General features: G+C 54.0%; 1 protein-coding gene across 1 annotated transcript; it reads left to right on the top strand.

The window, feature by feature from the left end:
- The first annotated feature begins 1,827 nt into the window (after positions 1–1,827).
- Positions 1,828–21,796, top strand: SOHLH2 (spermatogenesis and oogenesis specific basic helix-loop-helix 2). The gene is made up of 10 exons (XM_037057361.1): positions 1,828–1,935; positions 6,021–6,232; positions 11,213–11,274; positions 11,354–11,458; positions 13,100–13,199; positions 14,806–14,913; positions 19,381–19,528; positions 19,652–19,740; positions 20,567–20,688; positions 21,384–21,796. The coding sequence occupies exons 1-10, from the start codon at positions 1,888–1,890 to the stop codon at positions 21,794–21,796; spliced, it is 1,407 nt and encodes a 468-aa protein (XP_036913256.1). The 5' UTR covers positions 1,828–1,887.
- The last annotated feature ends 1,748 nt before the right edge of the window (positions 21,797–23,544 follow it).

Raw genomic sequence — 23,544 nt, 5'->3', positions numbered from 1 at the left:
TTCGTTGAAACACCTGTGTGGAAAGTTTCCAAACATTTCCAGCACAGGTTCTTGATAAGAATTCATTTGAACAGATCACGTGTATCACGCACTATTATGTTATAGAGCTATTCAGGGTATATGAATAGTGTGAAAAATACATAATTCTTTTTTAATTTTGGGGGAAATAATGTACAGCATTATAATTTTAGATGATCCACGAACTCTTTTCTAAGAGACGATTAGAATTGTTAATTTCGAGTGCAAGTTTTAAAGTGTACTTGTCTATGTAGAGTGGTTCTTGTCATATGTAATAATTCACAGTATTCAGGTTTCCGTCAAGAGGGTAAGTAGCATATTTTTACTCTCGGGACCTGGAAAGGAAATCCATCTGCCTGCTCGTCTCTAATAATACAAATGAAGATGATTCAAGAGTGTCCAAGGTGACAGAGATGCGAAACTGCTAAGATACTTAACGTGATTCTTGATGAAGGTCGGCCACAGAAGAGCTTTCTCCTTCTTCTCCTTCCTCCTCCTCCTGCAACACAGGCATGGCTGCTCCCAGTCAGGGTTAGAGGCAGGAGCCTGTGTGTCGGACCACTAACGCCAGACCCGCCCTGAAGCAAACCAGTCCTGGGTATCCCGGGGAACCCTCAGGCAGCCCTGTTTCCCACTCCACCCTCCGCTGGGGCACGACTCCACCTCCGTCTTGTGTTGATGAGCAGACCCACCGCCACACGCTCTGCAGCTACCCTCAGTTCCCAATGACCCGAAAAAGCCAGAAATAGCCCCAATCCATATCTATTAAAATGTGCACATTTCCTTCCAAAAATAATGCAGAATGACCTTGTCAGAAACCTCTCTGCACTGTGTCTGCCCATCGGAGCCGTACTGAGCCACACGGATAATTTTGCGCGCTCTCAGGGTGGACACCAGCCCCCGAACCCAGAGCCACCTGCTCAGGAGATGGGGGTTTTGCCCTGAGATGAGGGCTGCGGGTGGTTCGAGTGAGACCGAGAGCCATCCAGGGGTGTCCAACCCGTGGCCCAGGACGGCTATGAGGGTGGCCCAACCCCAAAATGTTCAATTTACTTAACCCCCCCTTTTTCTTTTGCTCATCAGTTTTCCTTAGTGTTTGTGTATTTAACGTGTGGCCCAAGACAACTCTCCTTCCAGGGTGGCCCACAGACGCCGGAAGGTTGGACAGCCCTGGCGGCAATCCAGAGGGACAAACGCCACCGGACACCAGGCTCGCCCTGCCCCTGCCCCCGATTCCAGCCGGCAGCAATCAGGAACAGCCGTGAAGCGGGACCTGTGGAGGAGGGGTCCCGCCGCAGGGCCTGACACCCCAGGGACTTCAGCAAAATGTCTAGTGAAGGCTGATTCCGGGGGGCCTCTCCCTGGCTCACAGTCTCACTTGAGAAAATGGGGACATTTAGGGAATATTCGCAGAATCACAGGACAGAAGGAAACGCTTCTACAAGTTTTAATTTCTCAGGCTTCCGGGAAGAATGCTCCGGAACAGCACCTGCCTTCCCGTCTAGGAAGCAGAAGATTCCCCCTTGCTGATTCCTGCTCTTTAAAGAGGGAAAGACTTTAGGGCGCCTGGGGCAGCGGCGGTTCTGAGTGTGATGCATCACCCAGGGACCCGACGGGTCGGGTGCCCTAGGGTCCTCCGGGAGACCGGGGCAGCCCCGCCCCGCCCCACCCCCTGCCCCACGGCGCCCCCCACCCCGCACCGCAGATCCCCCAGCCCCCCAGCGCCCGGGCCGGGCCGCAGGTCACTTTAAGGGCGGCGGGCGCACGCGGACGCAGGTGCGCGCCTCGAGCCATCAGCGCGGTCGGCGGCCGCGGCCCGAGCTGCTCCTGTGCCGAGGCTGCCCGGTACCGGGCACGTGGGCAGCGGGCATGGCCGCCTCAATTAGCGGCCGGGAGCCGGGCCGAGTCTCCGGGCAGGTAAGAGGCAAAGGCGGAGGAGCAGGAAGGGGAGGCAGCTGCGCTTACCACGCCCGTGGGCCCGGGCGTCTCTGGTTCGAAGGCCGGGCCCGGGTCGGAGCTCGAGCGAGCGAGCCCTGGGCAGGTGCCACAGGCAGAGAAGGACGGACCTCGGTCCTGGAGCCCCACGCCGGGCCTTCGCCCGTCTTGAGGGGTGGGGGCGGGGCCGGGCTGAGTCCTGCCAAGGAAAAGGCCGCAGGCCGCGGCGGTAAATGAAGGTTTTTGGGGAGGGAAACCCCTGCCCCCCCAAACCTGCCCGACACCTGCCACATAGGACATCCCTGCAGGCAGGATGTTCAGAGTCGGTCACCCGGGAGCAAAAGTTAGGTGTTTGGGGCTGGTGGCTGGACAGAAAGCGAATGCCAATTTTTAGCTCGAATTTAGGACCGAGTGTGTGACCTAGGAAAGTGTATTTTCAGCCTTCTTGTCCACGTGGGCGGACCGCCTTCAGCCCGCTTCCTGGTGTGGCCCTCGAATCACCTTCGGGCCTTTGACCTTTTGCCCTTTGGCCCCAGGGGCACAACCCAAGGGCAGGTGTGTGTGGAAACCGCCCCCGTGAAGCCCAGAGGCCCTCGGGCCTCCTGGGAAGCGGCTTATTTCTCGTCCCCGCAGCGGAGGCTCCGAGTCGCTTGTGGGGCTGGTGTAGAGAAAGGCGAAAGGCACTTGTTAGCCCCGCGGGGACATGGGACGGCGCCCACCCCAGGGAGCCAGGCGCACCCTGCCCCCTCCTCGCTCCTCCGTCTCCATGGTTACGGCGGGAGGCTTTGCTCCCTCCTAGAATGTTCCACGAGCTTCAGCCCCCGCCCCCCCCCTTGGGAACACGCTTTCTGAACGGAATTCGCACCCTTTGGAAGTGGGCCGGTTTGATGGGTTTTCCTAATTATGTCCGAATGGAGGCACCTGTTAGAACTCAGCGGCGAAACAGCGCTGTGCGGTGCCCAGAGGGGAACTCGGAGCCCAGTGGCGGCTTGTCTGGTGGGAGGTACACGGCTGCGCTTTCCTGCTCCTACAGCAGCCTGAGCCCCAAAGGAGCCCTTTGTTTCCCTCCAAAGAGCAGTTCGCTCCCCTGTCCTCTCCACCCAGAGCCCCGCAAGCCCCTGGACTCCTGGGGACACACGGAGGCCCACTGCGGCCCTGGGGGAGCACCAGCCCCTCCAGCTGCTCCGGCTGTGCCCCGTGATAAGAGTGACATAAATAACAACCCACTAAAATGTGGCGTGATTGGCTGGAAGCAGGTCGGCACCTGCTGTTACTAATTAAGGGCTTAGCCCAGGGGCAGATTGCCAGTGGAAACCCAATATTTTAGTGTCACGAGTGCTTGGGATTTCTGAAATCCGAGGGGGTGGACGCGGGGCATCGGTGACATGGATGTCGAATGAGGAAAACTGCCTGAACCAAGGCGTCGGTAGGGTTTATTCCTGAGTGGCGGGCATTACAGGTTTTATTTTCTCGCTCGGTATTCCCGAGATTTCCAGTGTTCCCCAGTGAATGCATGTTGCTGTTACATATTTACTTTTGCACGCTGCCATTTCGACGGGGGAACGTTTTCTGCCAAAGGACGCCTCGCGTCAGGGCGGCTGTGCTCACAGGTGCAGCCCCAGCACGTCCCGATGGGGGTCTTTCCAGAGCGGAGAGCCGTGGTGGGGGGGATCGTTTTCATTGACTTTCCCTGTCATTCTCACCGCAGATCCTTCTCACCACCTGTGCTCACAGGGCGCTGCCACCCGCGAGGTCCCTTTAACTGAACCAGCCGTCTGCCCCAAGTGGCCTGGAAGCGGGACGGTTAATTTGAGCCACCTTGGGACAGGGGGCTGGGCCAAGTTCTCAGGGTCCCACGGCCAGCGTCCCAGGTGCACCGGGGCACCAACTTTGTGGGGTGGGAGGGATGCCCGTCAGTGCTCCTTCCTGCAGCGGCTTCAGTTCCATGCCCTCTGCTCTGGGTGAGGCACCACCGACTCCTGACCCCGTGCAGGGGCTGCTGGGCAGTGGTGCTCCTCTCCTGTTTCTGAATGTCTTCCCCCCACCCCAGGACCCCGCTTCACCACCAGCAGGTTCTGGGGAAATCGGGACAGAGGCTCCCAGGTGCGCACCAAGATCTGAGCACCAGGACGGGCCGGGAATGAGCCAGAGCCGGCCCCCACGTCTCTTATTCAAGACCCACCTGTGCTCCACGGCAGGCCCTGCTCCAAGCCCCGTGGCTACAGTGATGCAGAGGGCGGTGTGGATTCGGGCTGTGCCCACTGCCTGAGGGGGACACACTGGCCCATGTGTTTCCTCCGGTCCCCTTCCCCACCCAGGCCCCGTGGCGTCTTCTGGGCACTGTGTACTCACGTGTGGGGCCACTTGGGAAAACATGGCTATGTCAACCGCCCACACGGTGCTGCACACACACGGCCCCTTGGGGCTGCCTTGCGGTGGGCTGTGATCCTCGAGCTCGGGCGACAGACCCTGGTCTACCTGCCTGGAACGCCTCCGCCTCTTCCCACTGCGTCAGGGCAACGACAGGAGCCGCAGTAATGGCCTTGGTGGAACCGAGGCCCCTACACTGTTCCTCGTGGGTCCTGAGGGCTGAACACCTTGCTCACTCGGCAGCGGAAGCAGAGCCTTCTAGAACGTACGCTGTGTGCTCGCGGGGGCCTTGTCTGGGTGTTCAGCTGGTACTCCCAGCACCAAGCGGGGCCCCCGTGAGTGTCCATGGGGAGAACACGTAGATTTTGGCCATGTTTAAGCAGAAGCCAAGCAGCAGGGTCTCTGCGAGGGAAGGAAGACGAACGTTTCCGACCAGAGTGTCATAGCCCAGGACGCCCTAACTCACACCTGTGGTTTTAGGGTGATTAGTAGCAGCACCCCCATCCCCCAAGTGTCTCAGTGCAGCAGGAGCACTCAGTGTTCACCCCGTTTGCAGCAGTCAGGGTGCCTGCATTAACCAGGGTGAGTAAAAGATGGAATGAGCACCCCTGCTTCCGTGACCACTTCCGTGACCGCTTCCGTGACCATCCTCAGGGCTCGGTGTTTGGTTCACGAGGAACACGGCGGTCCAGGGGAAGCCCTCTACCCCACGGTGATTCGCAACGTCCGTGATCTGACGCTCTGAAAGCGTCCAGGGGGCTCCCAGTGCCGTGTGGCTCCTCGAGTCTGCCGGCAACGAGGACGGTTTTCCCAACGACAAGGAAGCCCTGGGGGAGGCTGCTCCACGCATTGGGGTCCCGATGGTCTTTCTCTTCTGTCGAAACCCCAAATTCCAAAGCTTGTGTGATGGTGTCACGCTGTCGTCTCAGGACAAGGGATATCTGAGGGAAGGAGAGGGGGCAAGGCTAGGGACATGGTGCGCAAGGCCGTCTGAAGGGGTTTGAACTTCTATCCTGTGTTAAATGGGGCCGGGGGGCTGAGATCACTCAGGATGGTGAACGTGTGCACATTGGTGTCTCTGCCCACCGGACCCCGTGGCAGGACATGTTTGAACATGTAAATACCGTGGGGGGCGGGGGAAGGGAGGAATATTTCAAACTGAAAGCCCAAGGACAGACAGCAACCAAATGCCATGCATTGTCCTTAACGGGATCTTGGTTTGAACAAAGCAGCTTTTCTGTGAGCACTGAAATCAATACGTAAATAAATCAAATAAAATCCACAGGAAAGCTTGAAACCTAGGAAGCAGGTAGGATTAGGCCACCACTCAAGCACGAGTAGAACCACCTCAGCCTGCGACGTGTGGAGGAGGGGGAAATGGGGGGTGGGACGGTTCCAGTGGTGCTGCTGGTGCAAAGCCACCAGAACCGAGCGGCAGGGAGCCTGGGGGTGCTCGCCTGGCGAGGGGGGAGGGAGGGGCACGCTGAACACCTGGGCAGGCTGGGCCCCGCGGGCCTTTCTTTGGCCCCAGAACTCTGCCAGCTCGCCCCTGACACAGGGTGAGCCACCGCTCTCCTACACCAGGGACAAGCCCTGGAAACTGCCTGGCCTGGTGTCCTCCATCCACGCGTGGAGCGCTTGCTCTCTCTCAATTATGGCCATCCTACGCTGCTCTGCTTTTTTTCCTTCTCTTTCAGGCAAAAATAGACGTCTTGATAGTGGGAGATGGCGCTGTTCAGCCCCTGGCCAACGCGGTGCAGAAGCTCTTTTCAAATCTAGCGGAAGTCACTGTCACCGTGGGTGACATGCAGGGGGCATGGGAGCTCCTGGCTGACCGAGGCTTCCACCTGGTGTTCCTGAGGATGACGTCATCTGCTGCTGGGGAGCGGGAAGCGGCCAGGACCCTCGGGTGAGCTCCCGGCCCCTGGGAGACAGCTTTGAGTGAAGCCTGTTTCCATAAACACTCTTAAAAGGGGACGCTGTTTCTACTTCGATTTCTCAGATGAAGGGCAGCTTCGTGGACAAGATCTTCACGCGGGCTGTTTTTATTACCACTTGAGATATTAGGAAAAAAAGATCACTTTCCCTTAAAAAGTGATAGGTGTGGGCGAGAGTGTAAAAGTTTATTGTTCATAGATGTGCATTTGGTGTAGAATGCCGAGCTTCCTCCCCTCGGGTCTCCTTCCTGATAACTCCCTGAAATGCCCTTCTTTCCAGAACGAGTTTGCTCCTTGTTAGGGCCGGTATCGGAGCAGGTGGGCGCCTGTTGGCCAGGCAGCAGGTGTGTCTCCTCGAGGGCGCTCCCTGGGGGGCCGCAGGTGCAGACACACGGCACCTGCTGCTGCACTTGCATCTTGCAGCTCCCTGGGGGTTCAGCTCCTGCAGGGGCCCCTCCAGCTGTGGAGACCTGGAGGCTGCTCCTGTTAGGGTCTCCCTCGCCTGCCTCCCTGGGACTCTGCACCATTCAGGATGTTTCAGAAGAGGGTTAGGTCAGAACAGGTTGGCTCACGCTTACGAGGAAACTTGATAGACGGCGTGTCATTGGAGGTAATAGTTGAACACAGAGGGGCTTCTCGGAACGTTAGGCCAGGCCCTTGTGGGCTAAAGGAGAGAGTTCAGAGAGGATGTTGTGTCCGGCCAGCCCATTATGTGAGCGGAAAGGCAGAGAAACCCAAGGCGCTGACTTGACTTGGTGAGGAGAGAGGGGCACTGCTGTGTTCTCTTTTGTTTGTTTGCTTGTTTTTTGTTTGGCTTTCTTTTTTAGAGCTGCCGGTCTCCTGCGTTTCTTTAGACTCTGCGGGGAAGAGGCACTGCAGGCAAACCAGGCACACTCCCTCTAAGTGGATTTCACTCCCCAAACACAGTTGGGGATGGTCCTTCTGAAGATACGCCTATTTTGTTACATACCTTTAAAAAAACCTCCTATGGACAGAGGTCCCCCGGCAGGGGGCTGATAAAATGTCTCATTTATAGAGCATTTAAAAAACTTTTGTGTGTAACAGCTTCATGAGGGGGGTAGGCAGGGCTTCCCCTCTCCTACGTGACCCATCAGGAAACTGAAGCGGGAGTGAGGCGCCCGAGACCACACAACCCAGACAAGCATGCTCCACCTTTCCTTCTCGTGCTTTCTAAGGGTCTGTAATTAGTCATCTTCTGCACGAAGCCCCTTCATTTGTACGTGGAGATTCTCGGGTGCTGGCTGTGGTGAAAACCACACTCACACACGTGGTCTGGGAGGAGCCGGGTGAGTGGCACGGTGGCAGTGGGCCCACCACCAGCAGGCCCACCGCCCTCCGCTGTGGACCCGAGTGGGCTCTCAGGGCTTCACTCCGTGTCCGTTTCATCGCAGGTGCCCTTTGGTGGCGGGTGAACTCAGTGTCTGCAAATCTCTAGTAAAACTCTCACTTTTCTAACTGGAAATGGTTTTTTAGTGGAGTCAGTAATTAGCAAAGAACATTCTTTGTTGTGCCCCCCAAAAGCCCCCCCGGGTCAGCCTGGCTGCCTTGGGAGGTGTAGAGAGGCAGCGTGGGTAACGGTACTCAAGAAAGCTCCAGCCCAGCGGTGACGCTGGCTTTGTCCCTTGAGGTTCTGGTGGCTCTGGAGGAAGGAAGTTCAGCAGTTCTTTCCAGCTTCGTGGGGACTTATATGACCCTTTGATTAGGCGACAGGCCTCAGAGCTTCTGGGGTGAGCGGAGTGCGTGACGGAGCTTGGAGGACTGTATATGACCTTTCCCTTCCCTAGCTGCCGGGGGCGGGGGGGCCAGACCTGGGAAGGGGGGCGAGACGGGGGTGGGGGGGTGGGGCTGCAGCAATGCCAGCTGCTTCTCGTGCCAGAGGGTCCTGGAGACTGGACCCTGGTCCAGGCCTGGACCCGGGACGTCGATACCCAATATCGTGTGTGGCCACAACACAGGAGGGACATTTAAGCGGCGTGTTCTGTGAAACGTGAGCGGAGACAAATGACACATCTTTAAAACCCAAGGCACTCACAAGATCTCCGACCCAGCAGTGTGTTTGGTGTGTGGAAGAAGAAGTGGTGTGCGTTGGGATGTTTCAGGGACAGTCATTCGTTAGAGAGAGGACCTTGCACACAGTTTTGTTGGTGATCCTGGGAACCAGAAACCCTGTCGATTTGTAGAGAATGTGAGCGGGCCTAAGAGCAGAGCACTGGATTCTGGGAACCCCGTTGGCTTGTGGGGTTCCGCCCAGGTGCCAGGAGCGCTTCCCCCGCGTCTGGGCTGGTGATCGATTCCGTGCTGGTGGCCGAGATTCAGGGATTTCAGTTCTGTCTGATGTAGAGCTTGAAACTGGAAAGGCATCAGGGCACATAAATCTACATATGCAAAGCTAACCTATTTTTTTGATGTCAGTAAATTCAATGTATAAAGTTAAAAAAATAGATGCAACATTATTTCAAAAAGCAAAATATCTGTTTTTAAAAAATTTCTGGTTCTAGTGTATTTTAACTTAGGATAATTTACTTTTTTTGTGAATCTGAAAAGCACTTTTTATTTTGAAAGTTGGACTAAACTATCCGATAACGTTCCTCTCAGTGGTCTTATTTGTTGAGTCCGTTTTCCCTCCTCCTCTCTCTCCTCATCCTGTCATGCATTCCTGCATTATGCCCCCCATGTTTTGTTGCTTAGAATATGCATTTGAGCCCCGGCTGGTGTGGCTCAGTGGGTTGAGCGCTGACCTGTGAACCAAAGGGTTGCTGGTTCAATTCCCAGTCTGGAGGGTGCATGAGAGGCACCCACGTACCGGCGTTTCTCTCCCTGTCCTTCTCTTCCCTTCGCCCAGAATGCACTCTGTGGCATGCCTGTCGCCCATCTCCCCAGCCCCTGCCTTTCAGGTGGCTGGCTCCTGGCTGCCGCGGGGGCGCTTCTGCTGGGACACCCCCCCCCTCCGGGGCTGCAGAGCAGGCTGTGGGCAGGCGGGCGCTCCCCCAGAGCCTGTGGTCGTCCTTCCCAGCACTGGGCACACACGTGACCCCTCGCTTACTTATCTGCAGCATCTGTTCCGTGTCTGTCGTCCCCAAGAAACCATTAATGCCACCAGAGTAGGGACCTTGCCTGTCAGTCTGTTCAAGGGTCCTCCCGAGCCCAGCCCAGAGTCTGGCGGGGGGTGGCTTCTCAACACGGTCTGTGTGGCCAGATGTGGAAGTTAGTTACAGTGTAATTCGGACTGTAGAGTAATGTGTATTTACCCCCAAATGCGTGGGTATGGTTGTGAAGTTGGGGTTCTTCAGGTCTTGTTCTAAGGAAGAAATGACGACTGGTTCTAACCATGTGCCAGTGAACGGTGTTCTACGTGTGTGACAGCAGGTTTTTCTGAGACAGTCCCAGCTGTTCTCCTTAAAATCAGGCGCACAGCGACCCTCTCCTTGGGAAGTTGTTTTCTTTTAGGGAATGTCAGTTTTCATCCCATTATCAGAAACCCCAACGACTGCCGACGTGTAGTTGATAATAATACCACAGTTTAAGTTTCACCTTGGGAATTGGCACAGAGAAGTGGGAAGAGCAGTGAACGAGCTTCCGTGTCCCCATAATGCAGCTGTGACAGGTCTCGTCTCTCCCCCTTCCCCCACCCGCCGGCTCTCTGCTGGGTTATTTTAAAGCAGACCCAAAACATCACTTCCTTTCATCCTTGCATACTTAAAGAAATACCTGAGACAGGAGTCTTACAAATGTCCACGGCACCAGTGTCACACCTAAACATTAATGACAATTCCTTAACACGGTCAAACACCCACTGGAAATTTCTCTTGTTTATCTTACACTTTTTTTAAATTGTGAGTTTGTACGGATCAGGATTCAATTTTTTCCTTCTTTTTTTCCTTTTTACCTCGCTCTTTGTGTATGTATGTTTCTAAAAGGTCATTTTTCTTATAGGCCCACATTCTGGGGGTCGCTCACTTCGTTCGGATAGCATTCTCCAAAATATTCCTCTTTTCCTCGAACTTTGTAAACTGGTGGTTAGGTCAAGAATGTGGATAAGATTTGGGCTCCTTTTTTTTAATGAGAATAAAAGTGGCCTATCTTACATTCTCCCCGGACCTGAGCAGCTTTCTCAAAACTGTCAAGATCATTAAAAAAAAAAAAAGTCAGCAAAAGTGTCACAATCCAGAGGAAATTGAGGAGGATTATGACTAAACTTACAGAATCCTGGAGTAGGAAAAAGTCTAATAAGTAAAACTGAGGACATTTGAATAAAGTATGAACTTAGTACTAATGTGTCAATATTGGCTCACTTATTGTGAGAAATAATACAGGAGATAGGGTTTGGGATTGATGGGAATTCCATTTTTTTGTAAATATGACATTATTCTAAAGTTAAAGGTTCACATCTGTGAAGTCACCCACTCACCCTTTCCCCAGTTGTGGTTGCCATAGATACGAGCCATAGAAAGACGATGCTTATTGACAGTGTGAACTCCTGCTTAGGGAAGCCGGGGGGGCTGACCAAAGGCTCAGGGTTGGGGTCTTCTCGCCCACTGAGCTGAAACAGAGAGCCTCAAGCATCTCTTATAAATAAAGCGTGAAATGGAGTGAGTGTTAGTTTTAGCAAAGTATCTCTTCCTCTTGTATTTTTGAAACAGTCCGTACTGGTGCTCTGCACCCTGGCCGCACACTTCGGACTCGGCTGTGTGCAGCTGTGCAAAGTAGAAATACTTGCCTGTTCCTTGTGAGTTGTTCAAAAGGCGGCCCATCTTTCCCCTCACTGGTGTGAGGGGCTATTTTTAGGAGATCTCTCTGTTCATGCCACCGTTTTAAATGCTAAGGAAAGAAAGAAAATTCTTCCAGTCCAGTTCCTCACCGGCTGCACTTTTGAATCCCGATTTTCCAAATCATGATTTTGCCTCCCTTTTACCCTTTGTTTTTCTTCTCAGATTTGGACGGAAGAAAAACACACGTTTTCTGTTTGTTTTTATAATCCCTGAGAATTTTAAAGGTATGTGCCTCCTGGGTCTGTTATCTGTTTTTTCTCCAAATAGAAACCACGGGCCAGTATTTAACACAAACATGCTTAGGTTGTGTTTCAGGGCTCGGAGCGGATGTTACCATCACCGAGCCCCTTACAACAGAGAAACTCAGCATCGTGGGAAGATACTGGAGAACACATTTTGCACACACTGGTGAGTGAAAAACAAACTTCCAAAGGTTTGAAAATTTCTCCTTAGAATAGTAAAAAAATTATGTCTGTAGCTTTTAAAGTTGGTTTTCCATGTACGCCTCGTGTTTGCTAAAGATGAACCGTGTGCCATGTCCTGTGAAGAACACACAACCCTCACCAATCACGGACTGGAGAAAACACGTGTGAATAAAAGACTCACGTCTCCTGGGACTAGGAGTATTGCACAGGGCTTACTCTCGACAGCCCAGCCACCGCCATCATTTTTTAGTCATTAAAATGGAACTAGTCAGGCTGTGGTCTCATGTGATTGACCGAAACCAGGGCTACCGCCTGAAACCGCATCAGAAACCCAGGCATAGACGTTATTTTCCGTCTGTAAGTTGATGGAGTGGTTCTGCTTTAGACAATGTCAGTGCTTCCACGAGACCACATATTTTTTAAACTCTTCGCTTCGGTTGCATTAATACAGCATATCACCAGGTTCTCACCACTCAAGCTAATTAAATGCTTGGATCTGGCTCAGAAATGAGCAGACCCCACTTTCTGGAATTAAATTCTACTGGAGTCATTCTCGGCCAGTGATTGTTGGTGGTGGTTCTGGGCCCGGGATAGTAGCTGGGAAATCTTTTAAAATTAAGATGATACTTTTCTTCACATGGGCCCGAGAGACCCGTGCAGAGGGTCCCCTGTGAGCTGCTCCTCAGCTGACCGGGGACGCAGTTCGCCCCTGCCTATTCACTGTCCTTCATGAACACTCAGGGACAGCCAGCGCGTCTGTTTGGTGACATCGCCGTGGCTCCTGGGTCTTCCCGGAACGGCGTCCGTGGCGACCACAGCTCTTTCTGCTGCTCCACCCACGCGATTCCCGGCAGGACCTGCGCAGCTGCCTGTGCCACCTGTCCAGCTGCCCTTCCGACAGGTCACAGCCACGCCTGTGTCCGGGCGGCTCCTCTCGGCTCTGAGGACGGGCAGCTGCAGAAACAAAGCAAAACTAAACCAACCAAAACCACACACACACCCAAAAGGCGGTGAAACCCTCAGATCCAGAGTCGGACCATCCGGCCGCTTCCTGAAGACACCCAGTTGCTGCCTCTGCCGTCAGCTGTAAATAAGAACTTAACCAGCAAACCCAGCTGAATGGGCCATGAGCAAACCTGCCTCTAAGTGTCTAGAATCTGGTTGAGAGAGGATGTCCTGGGGTAAATAGTGTGACGTATTTTAATTTTTGCTTTCTAACCTGGCTGGTTTCATGGTTCATCACTGATATCCATAAACTGCTTTCTGTTTTTTTTTTTTAAACACTGCTTTGTGCCCTGGCCGGGTGGCTCTGGGGGTCGGAGCACTGTCTCGCAGACCAAACGGTTGCAGGTTTGATCCTGGTGGGTGCGGGCAGGAGGCAACTGACGGATGGTTCTCACATCAGTGTTTCTCTCTCTCTCCCACTTCCACTTGCTCTCTTAAAAAAATCAGTAAACCTGTCCTTGGGTGAGGATTAAAAAAATACTGTTTATAAAACGTACTGAGTAAAAAGTGATGTCTGCCATCGATGAGGGTGCATGCGTGCGTGTGTGCGAGTGAGTGTGTGAGCATCAGCGGTTGCAGTGGTCTGGGCACTACAATGCTCCCCCCTTTACAGTTTCAGTGAAGAGTGAGAATTCCGCCATGGAGGGAGAGTGCGGACCGCCCCAGCGAGAGTCCTGCTCTGAACCCCGGGGGTGCTTCTCTGCCGACCGATTCGCTTGGTTCGTTTTTGTGTTTTTTTTTCACTTTCTCAAAATAGCAATTTTCACAGTATGCATGTTGTTAAAAATTGCATGGGGAACTTATGGGGGAGCGTGAGCTCAAGGCTGGGGGTGAAGCGGAAGGAAGAAAGGGATGTGACTTCTCCTGCGTGTCGGAATCCCGAGTGTGGGCTGTGGGCACATGGTCCAGAGTGTGTGTAACTCAGTGTAAGGGGCCCCCTTAGGACGGTCGTGGTGACCTCAGGGGAGTGAGGGAGTCATATGGTCCGAAGTTCCCCTCACTGGGCGTGTGAAAGGGGGGTCTGGACTCACCTCCATCGAAATTAAGTAGTACCAGCGGTGTCCAAACTGTTTCTGAACAGGACAGTCTTTTCTTCAGACAAAAGCTTTACATAAACCCCCATAATTAAGCAGACTCGAGCAGCCTCAGGGGTTGTCCTACCATTCCTCTTCTCCTGGATGTCCTTCTGAAGTCTTTAACCCGTACCCCCAATTACTGAAACTGACCCCCCAAACCAGGGTTATTTGCTCTCTGGCTCTCCACCCGAGAGGTGTCGGAACCGGCGTCCAAACCTGTGCTCTTACAGGGGGGTCAGACCCTCCCAATGGTAGCAGTGTAGTAAGCGTCTAAAAATTCAGTTTTCGTGGATTTCTTCTCTTGAAGCCGATGGCCTCGGGAGGTTCTAAATAGAGTGCAGGTCACAGACAACAGACATAATTGCTGACACAGGTGGTGATGGCAGTAATTCTGAGTCAGTCACTTCCGGCATTTGCAGAATGGGGCCATTGGCTATTTTGATCAAGCAAGAGGCTTGGCAGCCAGTCGCTGTGGTTAAACCAGAGACGCTCCCACTTGAATCACACACAGATATCAATAGCTCTCGGTCTTATCGAACATTTTAGCCTCAGCGAGACTTACCTTCTCAACCTCCTCTGGGACGTGTGGTCTGGGAGGGTTTGGAAGGCTTTGGAAGGTTCCGGAATGACTCACAACTGGGTTTTGAGCCTCCCTCATCTGGAATCTTTGCCCTCAGAACCCTACCACTGAAACTACAAGTAAATTTTCCACATCAAGTTATGTCCTTTGGGATAAAGCAGATGATAATTAGTTTTTAAGTTTTTTAGGAAACTTAAAAAAAAAAAATCAAATCAGTCGATCAAAATGCCTAAAGAAGTTTTAGAAAAATGGTAGAGTTAGCAAGTGTCCATTAACTGACCGATTTCTACACGGAGGGAAGCTGCCTCGCCGGTCAGGTTGGGGGGCGCCTTGTGTGGCCTTCCCACCCGACTCCCTCTGCCCTGAGCTGCACCTGGAGCCGCGGCTCTGCAATCAGGGCTGGTTGTGGTCAGCGAGGTCAGGTCAGTCTCTTAGTCCTCCTCGTAGCTGTTCTTTATCGGTATGTTTTAGAACTTACAGTCTTGATAATAGCTTCTTTTGAAATCCATGTTCTGCACCAAATATGTGAAGCAAAGCGCTCGGCTGTGTGCTGCACCTGGGTATGAGGCGCGTGGAGAAACCCCCACGAGGAGCGTGTTGGTGCCTATTGTTTAACGTTGCCTGACGGTCTCCCCTTCAACCTCTGGTCTGGTTTCCCCTTGTTTCCAGTTCTGAGTCTCTAAGAAACGACATTGGACTTGAATTGAAGGCCTCACTGTCTGATTTCGAAAGAAGCAAAAGGATTTCTCTTCATTCAAGCAAGGAAAAGCTGAGAAGGTGAATTTTGATACAGCCTATTTTAGCATTACTCGCTTGTGGGAAGAAATGCTTTCATGAATTTTACGATCTTTTGTAATGTTGGTAGAAGCCTACAGGAAACTAGTTAATCTGGCAACTAAGTGCATGCCACTCATTTGATCATTTAGTCGTTCAACAAACAGCTAGGAGCGCCTCCTGTGTGCCGGGATAGGATTGAAAAACCGAGAAAAAAATGAATCCTCCCCTCTGTGCGGTGCTCAGACAGATTTCCAAAGAAGCAGCTATTAAATAGAAAACCGGGCTTTCATGTTCATCACGGTGAAGGTGGGCGCACCGTAGGCGCCTAGCAAAGGCGCCTCAGACACAGCGAGGGGTGAGGAGGGCTTTCCTGGCAAGATGAGAGCCACAGGGAGCTTTGAACCAAAAGCTACCACTGACTTGGTTCAGACATCAGGGAGGGACTCCTGTGGGGCGGGCAGGCAGGGTGGCAGTGGGAGAGGGGACAGCGCATTCCGGGCACTGCAAGCATTTTCACGAGTGGGTTGAGGGGCACGCGTGGAGACGAGGGAGATGAGGGGGAGCAGGTAAGGGCTGCGTGTGTCCTGTCGAGGACTTTGCAGTTACCTGGGAGGCACTGAAGGGCATCGGCAGAGGAGTGGGACAGTCACGTGTCCCTGAGGACGAGCCCTCCACTGCGGCATCAGAGAGTGAGTTGAGTCTGGTGGCCAGAAGGGTCTGTAATGAGACGTGATGAGACTGTGCACTGTGGTGTCGGACATGGGATAGTGAGGAGGGAGACCGTTTTAGATTCACTGGGCAGGAGAATCGAGGGGAGTGCGGCTGAAGGGGGGGGTCAGGTATAACTTCCGAGCAGGTGGTGCAGGGGAAGGGCAGTCCAAGTCCAGGGGCGGGGTGATTTTCGCTTTTGTTGAGTTCAAACAGCTGGCGTTGTTCAGTGGCGCTGGCTGCCCAGTAAGGAGGTGGCCCCGATGTCCTAGAGCAAGGGCTGCGCTGGAAATGCAGGCTCGGCGCTCTCGGGGTGCAGCGTCTGTCCGAAGTGGGGAGGTGGGGTGGGTGCGATTCTGAACAAGAGGAGCGGGGACGGGAGCCTGGGGGACACCACAGTCATTGGGGTCCAGGCAGCTGAGAAGAGGGCAGGGGACGAGGGGCACCAGGAAGACAGTGGAAGCGAGAGAGAGGTGTGGGGAGGAGAGGTGCGGTGGAGGAGAGAGTGCCCCCACGCAGCGGGTGTCTGGGAGCATCGCCCACGCAGAGTCCAGTCAGGCGAGAACTGGTAACTCGCTGTTCGTAGTTGGCAAAACCTGACTGTCTCGGATCCTGGCAAAACTGGTTTTGTTGGCACGGTGGGGGAAGACAGAGCATCGCAGGAAGATGGAGAAGAACGGTGGGGGCGAGGATGAAAGGTGGCCAGAGTATCAAAGGGTAAAGTGGGGGCTTCAGGAGGCTGGGCCACACTTGAACAGGTTCATATTTGCATTCCGAAAGGAACCGGCTGGGAGAGAACAGGTCTCACCGGGGTTCCTGTTCCGGTTATCTGTGGCCACGTGGAAAAATGAAACCAGAGTTGGTTGGCTTGGCGCGTGGTTTTATGGGTTAACAGTTTGAACAGGGCTCAGCCAGGCAGTCTCCTGCCTGCCTGGTGTGAATGGGGGTCACCACTGGCCTCAGCAGTGGGGGTCTGGCCAGGAGAGTCCATCCACGGGAGCCTGTCCAGCAGCCCAGGGCCCCTTGAGAGAGTGCTCCAGGGGGCACGGAGTGGAGGCTGCCAGCCCCTGAAGTCCTGGGACCAGAAAGTGGACCGGCGCCCCTTCTGCTTTTGCTGTGGGTCTGAGCAGTCACAGAGCCCACCCAGGTCTAGGGGAGGGGTCGAGAGACCCCCCTTTCAGTGGGAGGAATGTCCAAGAACCTGAATCCTTCCAACTGGTGAGGTTGGGGGGACGATGGCGCTCACACTCCCCGTGGAGTCAGAGGCCATGCAGCCAGTGGCAGAAAGTTTTTCTACGGAAAATGTAGGGAGGAGCTAAAACCTGGTGAGGGTAAGGGCGGGTCTTCATGGGCGTCAGAGAGGGAGGAAGGTGAGCAAGTTCGGCTGAACCGCCTCCACTGTCTGCCGGCGCCTCGTGGGAAGACGGCGGGGTTGCTCGCCTGATGAAGCGGGCCGGAGAGTGGGTTAGTCTGTCCCTAAAGGCCTTCGCCCGCACCTCCGCTGCCCTGACCCAGTGATGAAGACGGGGCCTGCTGGCCACTGCTGTCCCATAGCGCACGGGTCTGAATGACCGTGTCAGCTAGGGTCCGTGACACCTGGTTCTGTGTGTTGGTCAGAACTTACAGAATGGCAGCTGAGGATCCGTGTGTTCTCTGTAACTTTTACCTCAAAATAGGATGCTGTGAACTCTGCCCAGTGATACGTTTGGGGGTTTCGTCGCTGAAGTCTGCAGTTACTTAGAAATGCTTCAGCGTAATCCGTAGGGACGGACACAGGGACAGTGAGTGACTTACACGGGACATTCGAGGACAGGGGACGTTCACTGCAGACCCCGGTGGTGAGCACGTCAGGGCGCCCCTACACAGATTCCCAATCCTCCCAACCTTTAATCTTTCTATATGTTTGAACATTTTCCTGATAAATGTCGGGAAAAACGTTAAGGTGATTTTTCATCATCAAAGTGGCAGATGCCTAGTGAAAATATTTGGAAAACATGGAAAATAAAGAGAAGAAACAATATTTCTCCATGGCCCAGTTACCCAGAAATAACTGATACTTGATGACTTTCCTTTTAGTCTTTTTTTCCTTTGCTTTCTTTTTTCCTCGTCTAATGCTGTGGTTGTCCTTTAAATGCTGTCTTGTATCTTCTACTTGTATCCCGTGAGAGTATCCTCTTTCCCCCCTGAGCTTTATAACATATTTCACTGCCAGATAATATTCTGCTGGTGAATACACTGTAGCTCACTTCAACGTCCACTCACTTCGCATGTTCAGACGGTCCTCCCTAGTTTACTGACACACTACTGTAATGAACGACAAAAAGTTTGTTCTGTGTTTTAGATCCTTGCACGTGGAAGCACCATGTTAAAATGTGGGAACGGTTTCAAAGCTCCTCCTAAAACATTGTCAAATCGTTGGCGTTTCCGCCCCTTTCTTTCCGGAACAGTCCCTGAGACACCCCCACAGAACCCTGAGAGCTGCTCGAAGCCCGTTTGAAGGACCCCTGGTCTGGGACAGTTGACTTGCTCCCTGGCTATGTACCAGACTAGGTTTTCCATCGAATTTCTCTGCCATTCTGAGGTTCGGAGAGCTGTAGCGACATGCTGACAGTCCCAGCCATCAAGGCGACAGGAGGTGCTTCCTCATGTTTGGGAAATGAACCTTTGGAAAAACGAAGGCAGCAAAGGCTTAGGTGAATTGAGATTTTTATTTCCGATGCACGTCCCTTCGGAACGGTGGGACATTTAGGTTAGTTTTGTTCTGATTCCAGCCCGGCCGCTCTCCTCTGCGCCTGGTCTGTTGGTCTGTGGACACCCACCCCTCTGACTTTCCCTGGGCATAGAGCCCAGCGCGTCGCGAAGCCCGAGCTTACAAAAGGCTCACAGATCTCCTCCTGGGGAGGGGCCCATGTCGCAAGGACGTGAATATTCTGACCTCTGTCCGTGTGGAGGCCTCCGGTGGGAATGGCCAAAGCACTTCCCTCCCAGAGCGTGCGGTGCCCTCTTCTGTGTGAGGAGTGGTCTGCAGGCTTCCACGCGAGGATGTGTGCAGTGGTCCCCGCTTCAAGGGGGAGACATTCCAAGGCCCCCACCCCAGCGGATGCCCAAAACCACAAATAGTACCAAACCCTATAGCTACTGATTTTTCTCTGCATACAGTCACGATAAACTAATTTATAAAGTAGGCGCAATAAGAGATCAACAACAACAACTGCTAAGAGAACAGAACAGTTATAACAATATACTATCATACCAGTTACATGCACGTGGCCTCTCGTAAGTGATGGGAGACAACCGCTAACTCACTGGTGGGCAGGTGGCGCACCCAGCAAGGACGCGTGTGACAGGGTGATCCCCGATATTCCAGACGGGCCAGACCCGCACGGCGTGAGACTCCCGCACGCTGCTGACCAGTGCACGATTTGAAACTCACATGTTGTTTAACTCTGAACTTCCCCACTTAACATTTCTGGCCCACAGTTACCCAATAACTACAGGTAATCGACCCCTCGGAAAGTAGAACTGCAGAGAAGGGGACCCCTGTGTCCCCACGTCTTGGCCTGGGCGGTGTGCGCACGCTCTGTCCATGGGGGCGTTCAGGGCTTGAGAAGTTGCCGGTTTTGGGGACACAGCTGTCCTCCGACAGGGAGGCGGAACAGGGAGGGGGAAGCTCCGTCACACACAGACCCAGGAGGGAGGCCTGTGTGGGGGGAAGCGGCTGGGCGGAGGGTCCCCCCTTTACCGCCCCCCCCCCCCCAGGGAGCGCATCAAGCACAGCTGTGAGCAGCTGCGCGCCCTGGTGCCGGGCGGCAAGGGCAGGAAGAGCGATGCGGCCTCCGTCCTCGAGGCCACGGTGGAACACATGAAGCGCCTCCGCGACCAGATCTCTCCAGCTGTCCTGGGCCAGGTACGGCCCCGAGCCCTGGCAGTTCCCCTCCCAGACGAGGCTTCCGTGCGGCAACGTCTGTTTTCTGCACGTGAGTTTGTGTGCGTGGGAAATTCCGCTGAAGGCGCTCCCTCTCCGTTTCAGATTACGGAGGCACTCCGGAGCAACAGCAGGTTCTGTAGGAAACAGGCATCCTTCCAGCTGCCCCTCCCCAGCCAGGCCACGGCGCCAAGGTGTGTGCTCCGGTCCCCGGGGGCTTCCCCGGTGCCACTGCGAGCTGTGCAGATGGGCCACGTGCGCCTGCCACAGGCACTCAGGCATTTATAGGGCTCAGGGAACTTCCCTGGCCGGGTGGCTCTGTGGGTTGGAGCGTCGTCCGTGCACTCAATGGTGGTGGGTTTGATTCCCGCACAAGGTGCGTGCCCAGGCTGCAGGTTCAATCCCTGGTTGGGGTACAAATGGGAAGTAACCCATCGACCTGTGTCTCTCTCTCTCTCATCGATGTTTGTCTCCCTCCCTCCCTCAAACCAGCAAACAGGTGAGAATGAAAAAAGACATCCCTTTGCCGAGGTGTATAATTTCATTACAGTGATAAAATACACAGTATTCTCCGAGTCCTGATTCCATCACCATTTGCCTCAATCTCCTTTTGCCACTTCCGAGGACCCTACGAGGGGGCTTTCCTGGTGGCGGTGGCTGTGACTGGCCATGAGTAGGGACATGGTGGATCCCAGCGTTCCTTTGTCATGGGAAGTCACAGGCTTTGGAGCCGTGCAGCCCTCCTCAGCGGGGAGTCCTTCGGGAAACTGCTAGTATGCACGGTGGTGTCCCAAAAGAACGCCTCCTGTTTAAGTCTGGTGGAACAGGTAGATGGAGGAAGGCGGGCGAGGATAAGTGCCTCATCCCTTCGAGTCCTGAAGAATCATCCTGTTCCCCAGCACCTTCTCACACGGCCCCGTCTTTAGTCTCCGTCTGTGCTTTCGTAACTGGAATGATAGAAGGACAATCAAATTAGCCGTGGTCTTCCTTGAGAAATGTGTATTTTTTTCTTTTTTAAAGGGAAAACAGTGTATTGGCCAGCACACACCCACCAGTGAGAGAAAACAGTTTCCTGGCTAATAGGTGCTTGAATGTGTGCCCCGCCCCAGCCTCTGGGGGCCCCTCGGTTGGCGCTGTGGGAGGTGAGCGCTGCCCGCCTGTCCCCTGGGGGGTTCTGTCTGGGGGGTCAGACGCCCAGACTGCACGCACCCCTGGGCTCCTCTGCACCCCGTGAGAAAGCATCGCGTGATAAGCACCTGGTGGCTTTATTTACTAGAGCAGAACCCGAAGGGAGGGAAGTAGCTGTGTTTTTAAAATACTTTCCTGCCTCCCAGGTGCTGTACAGAGCATAGAAATATAACAGTGTGGCCCACCTCACTGGCCGGGGCTCGACCAAACTTCAGTCACGGCCGGAGGGAGTTCCTTCCGACCTCCTCCCTCCAGAGGGCGGCCCACGGTGTTGATTCTGATGGAAGCAGCGCGCGCGCGCGCACACACACACACACACACACACACACACACACACACATATATATATATATATATATATATATATATATATATATATATATACACACACACACCCCCCAAAGGACAGCTGATGCTTCCCTAAAATCTGCCTCTTGATGACGCAGGGACCCTAATTCACAGCACGTGTGTTGCGTTAAACGTGGCCATTAAAATGTCCTCTTTGCATTGCCCACAGCCTTCAAGTGCAGGCGCTGGGTCAGCGTGCGGCAGGGGGGGTGGGGGAGGACACAGGCACAGGCCACTTCAGGTGCCGGCGCTCGGGGCGGAGCCGCGCGCACTGACGGGTGCGCGTCCCTTGCTTTCCAAGGTCCGCCGAGCCCCGCCCCCAAGAAGACTGCTGGTGGGGCGCATCAAGGCCAGGCCCCCAGCCCAGCGCCGCCCCTGAGCTCCTTGCAGGCCACCAGGTGCTGTCCCACAGCTGTCCCCACCTGGGACGCAGCTGCCACAACCAATCAGAGCGCGTCGGGGCCGCTGCCGGCGCCTGGGCTCAGAGCCCCCACGTGCGCCCCTCCACACTGCAGCTCCTCGCTGGGCCAGGCCTGCGCAGCGCCGCCCGCCTGTCTGGTGAGTCCCCTTGGCCCCGCACCCTCCAGCCAGCGCGGCCCCGACGTGCGCTCGGCCGCGAGTGCTCTGGTCAGAGACCTCTCACACAGCAGCAATGGCCCATGTGGTTTGAGCCCTCAGTCACTGAAGAACGTGCGGGACACCTTACGTTCCTAATGCGGACGACCTCCTGACTCTCTGAAACAGTCCTGGGGGGGAGCTGGTGACACCTGTGGAAGGGGAAACATAGTGACCTTGCCAAATCGCGTATGAGAAAACTAGTCTAGAGAATTACGCTTTTACTAACAGTAAATAATACATATTTTAAAACCTGTAGGTTCAACTCGCCTGAGAATTTCACAGGGTTGTGCAGACCTGGTCGTTTTGATTGAGGACACAGGAGACATGCACTTGGCATTGTGAGCAGGACAGGTCGGCGTCTGATTAATTAACGTGGCTTTTTCCCCTCGGCAGCAATCGTTTTGGGCGTATCCGTAGCTCGAGGCTGAGATCCACTCTCCACTCCCTAGTGGGCGAAGTGTGACAGCGTGGGATGGGCCAGCGAGCGGCGGGCTGCCTCGCACACCTGGTGTGGAAGGAGCTGGTGCCACGTGGCTCCTGATAACTGTGCCTGGAGCCTCAGGGAGAGGTGGGCGGGCTTCCGTCCTCCACACTCGGGGCTCCGCCGCCCAGACAGGCCCAAGGACGAGTGGCCTCGGCCCCGAGATGCTTTCTTCCTCGGAAACCACTGCACAGCTGCTGGGAAGTGTGTCTGGATGCGGTGACCTGCCCAGGGAGGTGCCTGGGTTCTCCAGTGTCGCCGAGGACGCATGTCGCAACTTGGTCACTTGCAGTTTCGCTGTGACTTACTGTCACCTCTTTCTTTTTTTATTGTTGTTCGAGTACAGTTGTCTCCCTCCCCCCACGCCCCCCACCCCAGCCACGTCGCTTCTTTCTAGGTGTTTTTCCCCTACATGTGACACTTCAGGGAGCCGCCCAGGCTCTTCACCATTCGAACAAGTTACCTTAGTTCCAGAGAAATGTTCGGCTTCCGCTTGGCCCCCGATGAGGACATTGCCGTGTGTGTTTTCTCGTTTCATAATCTGCCTAATGAGATAGTAGCTAATAGGCAAGCTGTCCTTAGGATCTTTGGTTGCAGACTAGAATCTTTTAGTCTTCTAATCTTTTCATTTTTTTGTTTTTCATCGAGAGGTAGGAGAAAAGGCTGCTGAAAGTAAGGGGAGAAAAATTTTTGTTTTGTATTTCCTTGAAATTTTTTTACAAATAAACATCAACGTTATTTTTAAAAAGATTTTATTTATTTATCTTTAGAGGGGAAGGGAAGGAGAGAGGGAGACAAACATTAATGTATGGTTGCCTCTCATGCATCCCCTGCTGGGAACTGGCCTGCAACCCAGGCGTGTGCCCTGACTGGGAATCGAACTGTGATCCTTTGGTTCACAAGCCTGTGCTCAATCCACTGAGCTACATCAGCCAGGGTCCTTGAAATGTTCTTATGCAAATGTTTTATAATTAAATACTCAGTTTCGCCCCTCCAAATGGTAACCCACTTTTATTTCATAAATCTGTATTTCCTCTTTTAGTAGCCCTGGGGGTGGGGAATTTTAGTTCTACCAGGTTTTTGGAGAAGTTTAAAATTTGCTTTAGGGGCCTAATTTTCATACGCAATTGTACAACTTCCCTTGGAGGAAGGCAGGACGGGGCGACCTGCAGCTGCCTGGCAAACTTTATATAAAGACGGGAGAAGTTTCCCACCAGGATTCTGCGCTTATTGTTACACGTGTGTGCTGACCCTTCTCGCCTGTGGGAGTCATCACTTCGATGTTGTCAGGGAACCTGCCGAGGTGCTTTGGGCACGGAGTGGCTTTTGACACTTGCAGTTTCTCGTATTGCTGCTGGGACTT

The sequence above is a fragment of the Sturnira hondurensis genome, unplaced genomic scaffold (assembly GCF_014824575.4).
Source record: "Sturnira hondurensis isolate 20B ecotype Veracruz unplaced genomic scaffold, ASM1482457v3 Scaffold0009719, whole genome shotgun sequence".
NCBI lineage: Eukaryota > Metazoa > Chordata > Mammalia > Chiroptera > Phyllostomidae > Sturnira > Sturnira hondurensis.
This window is presented reverse-complemented; position numbering and strand designations above follow the sequence as displayed.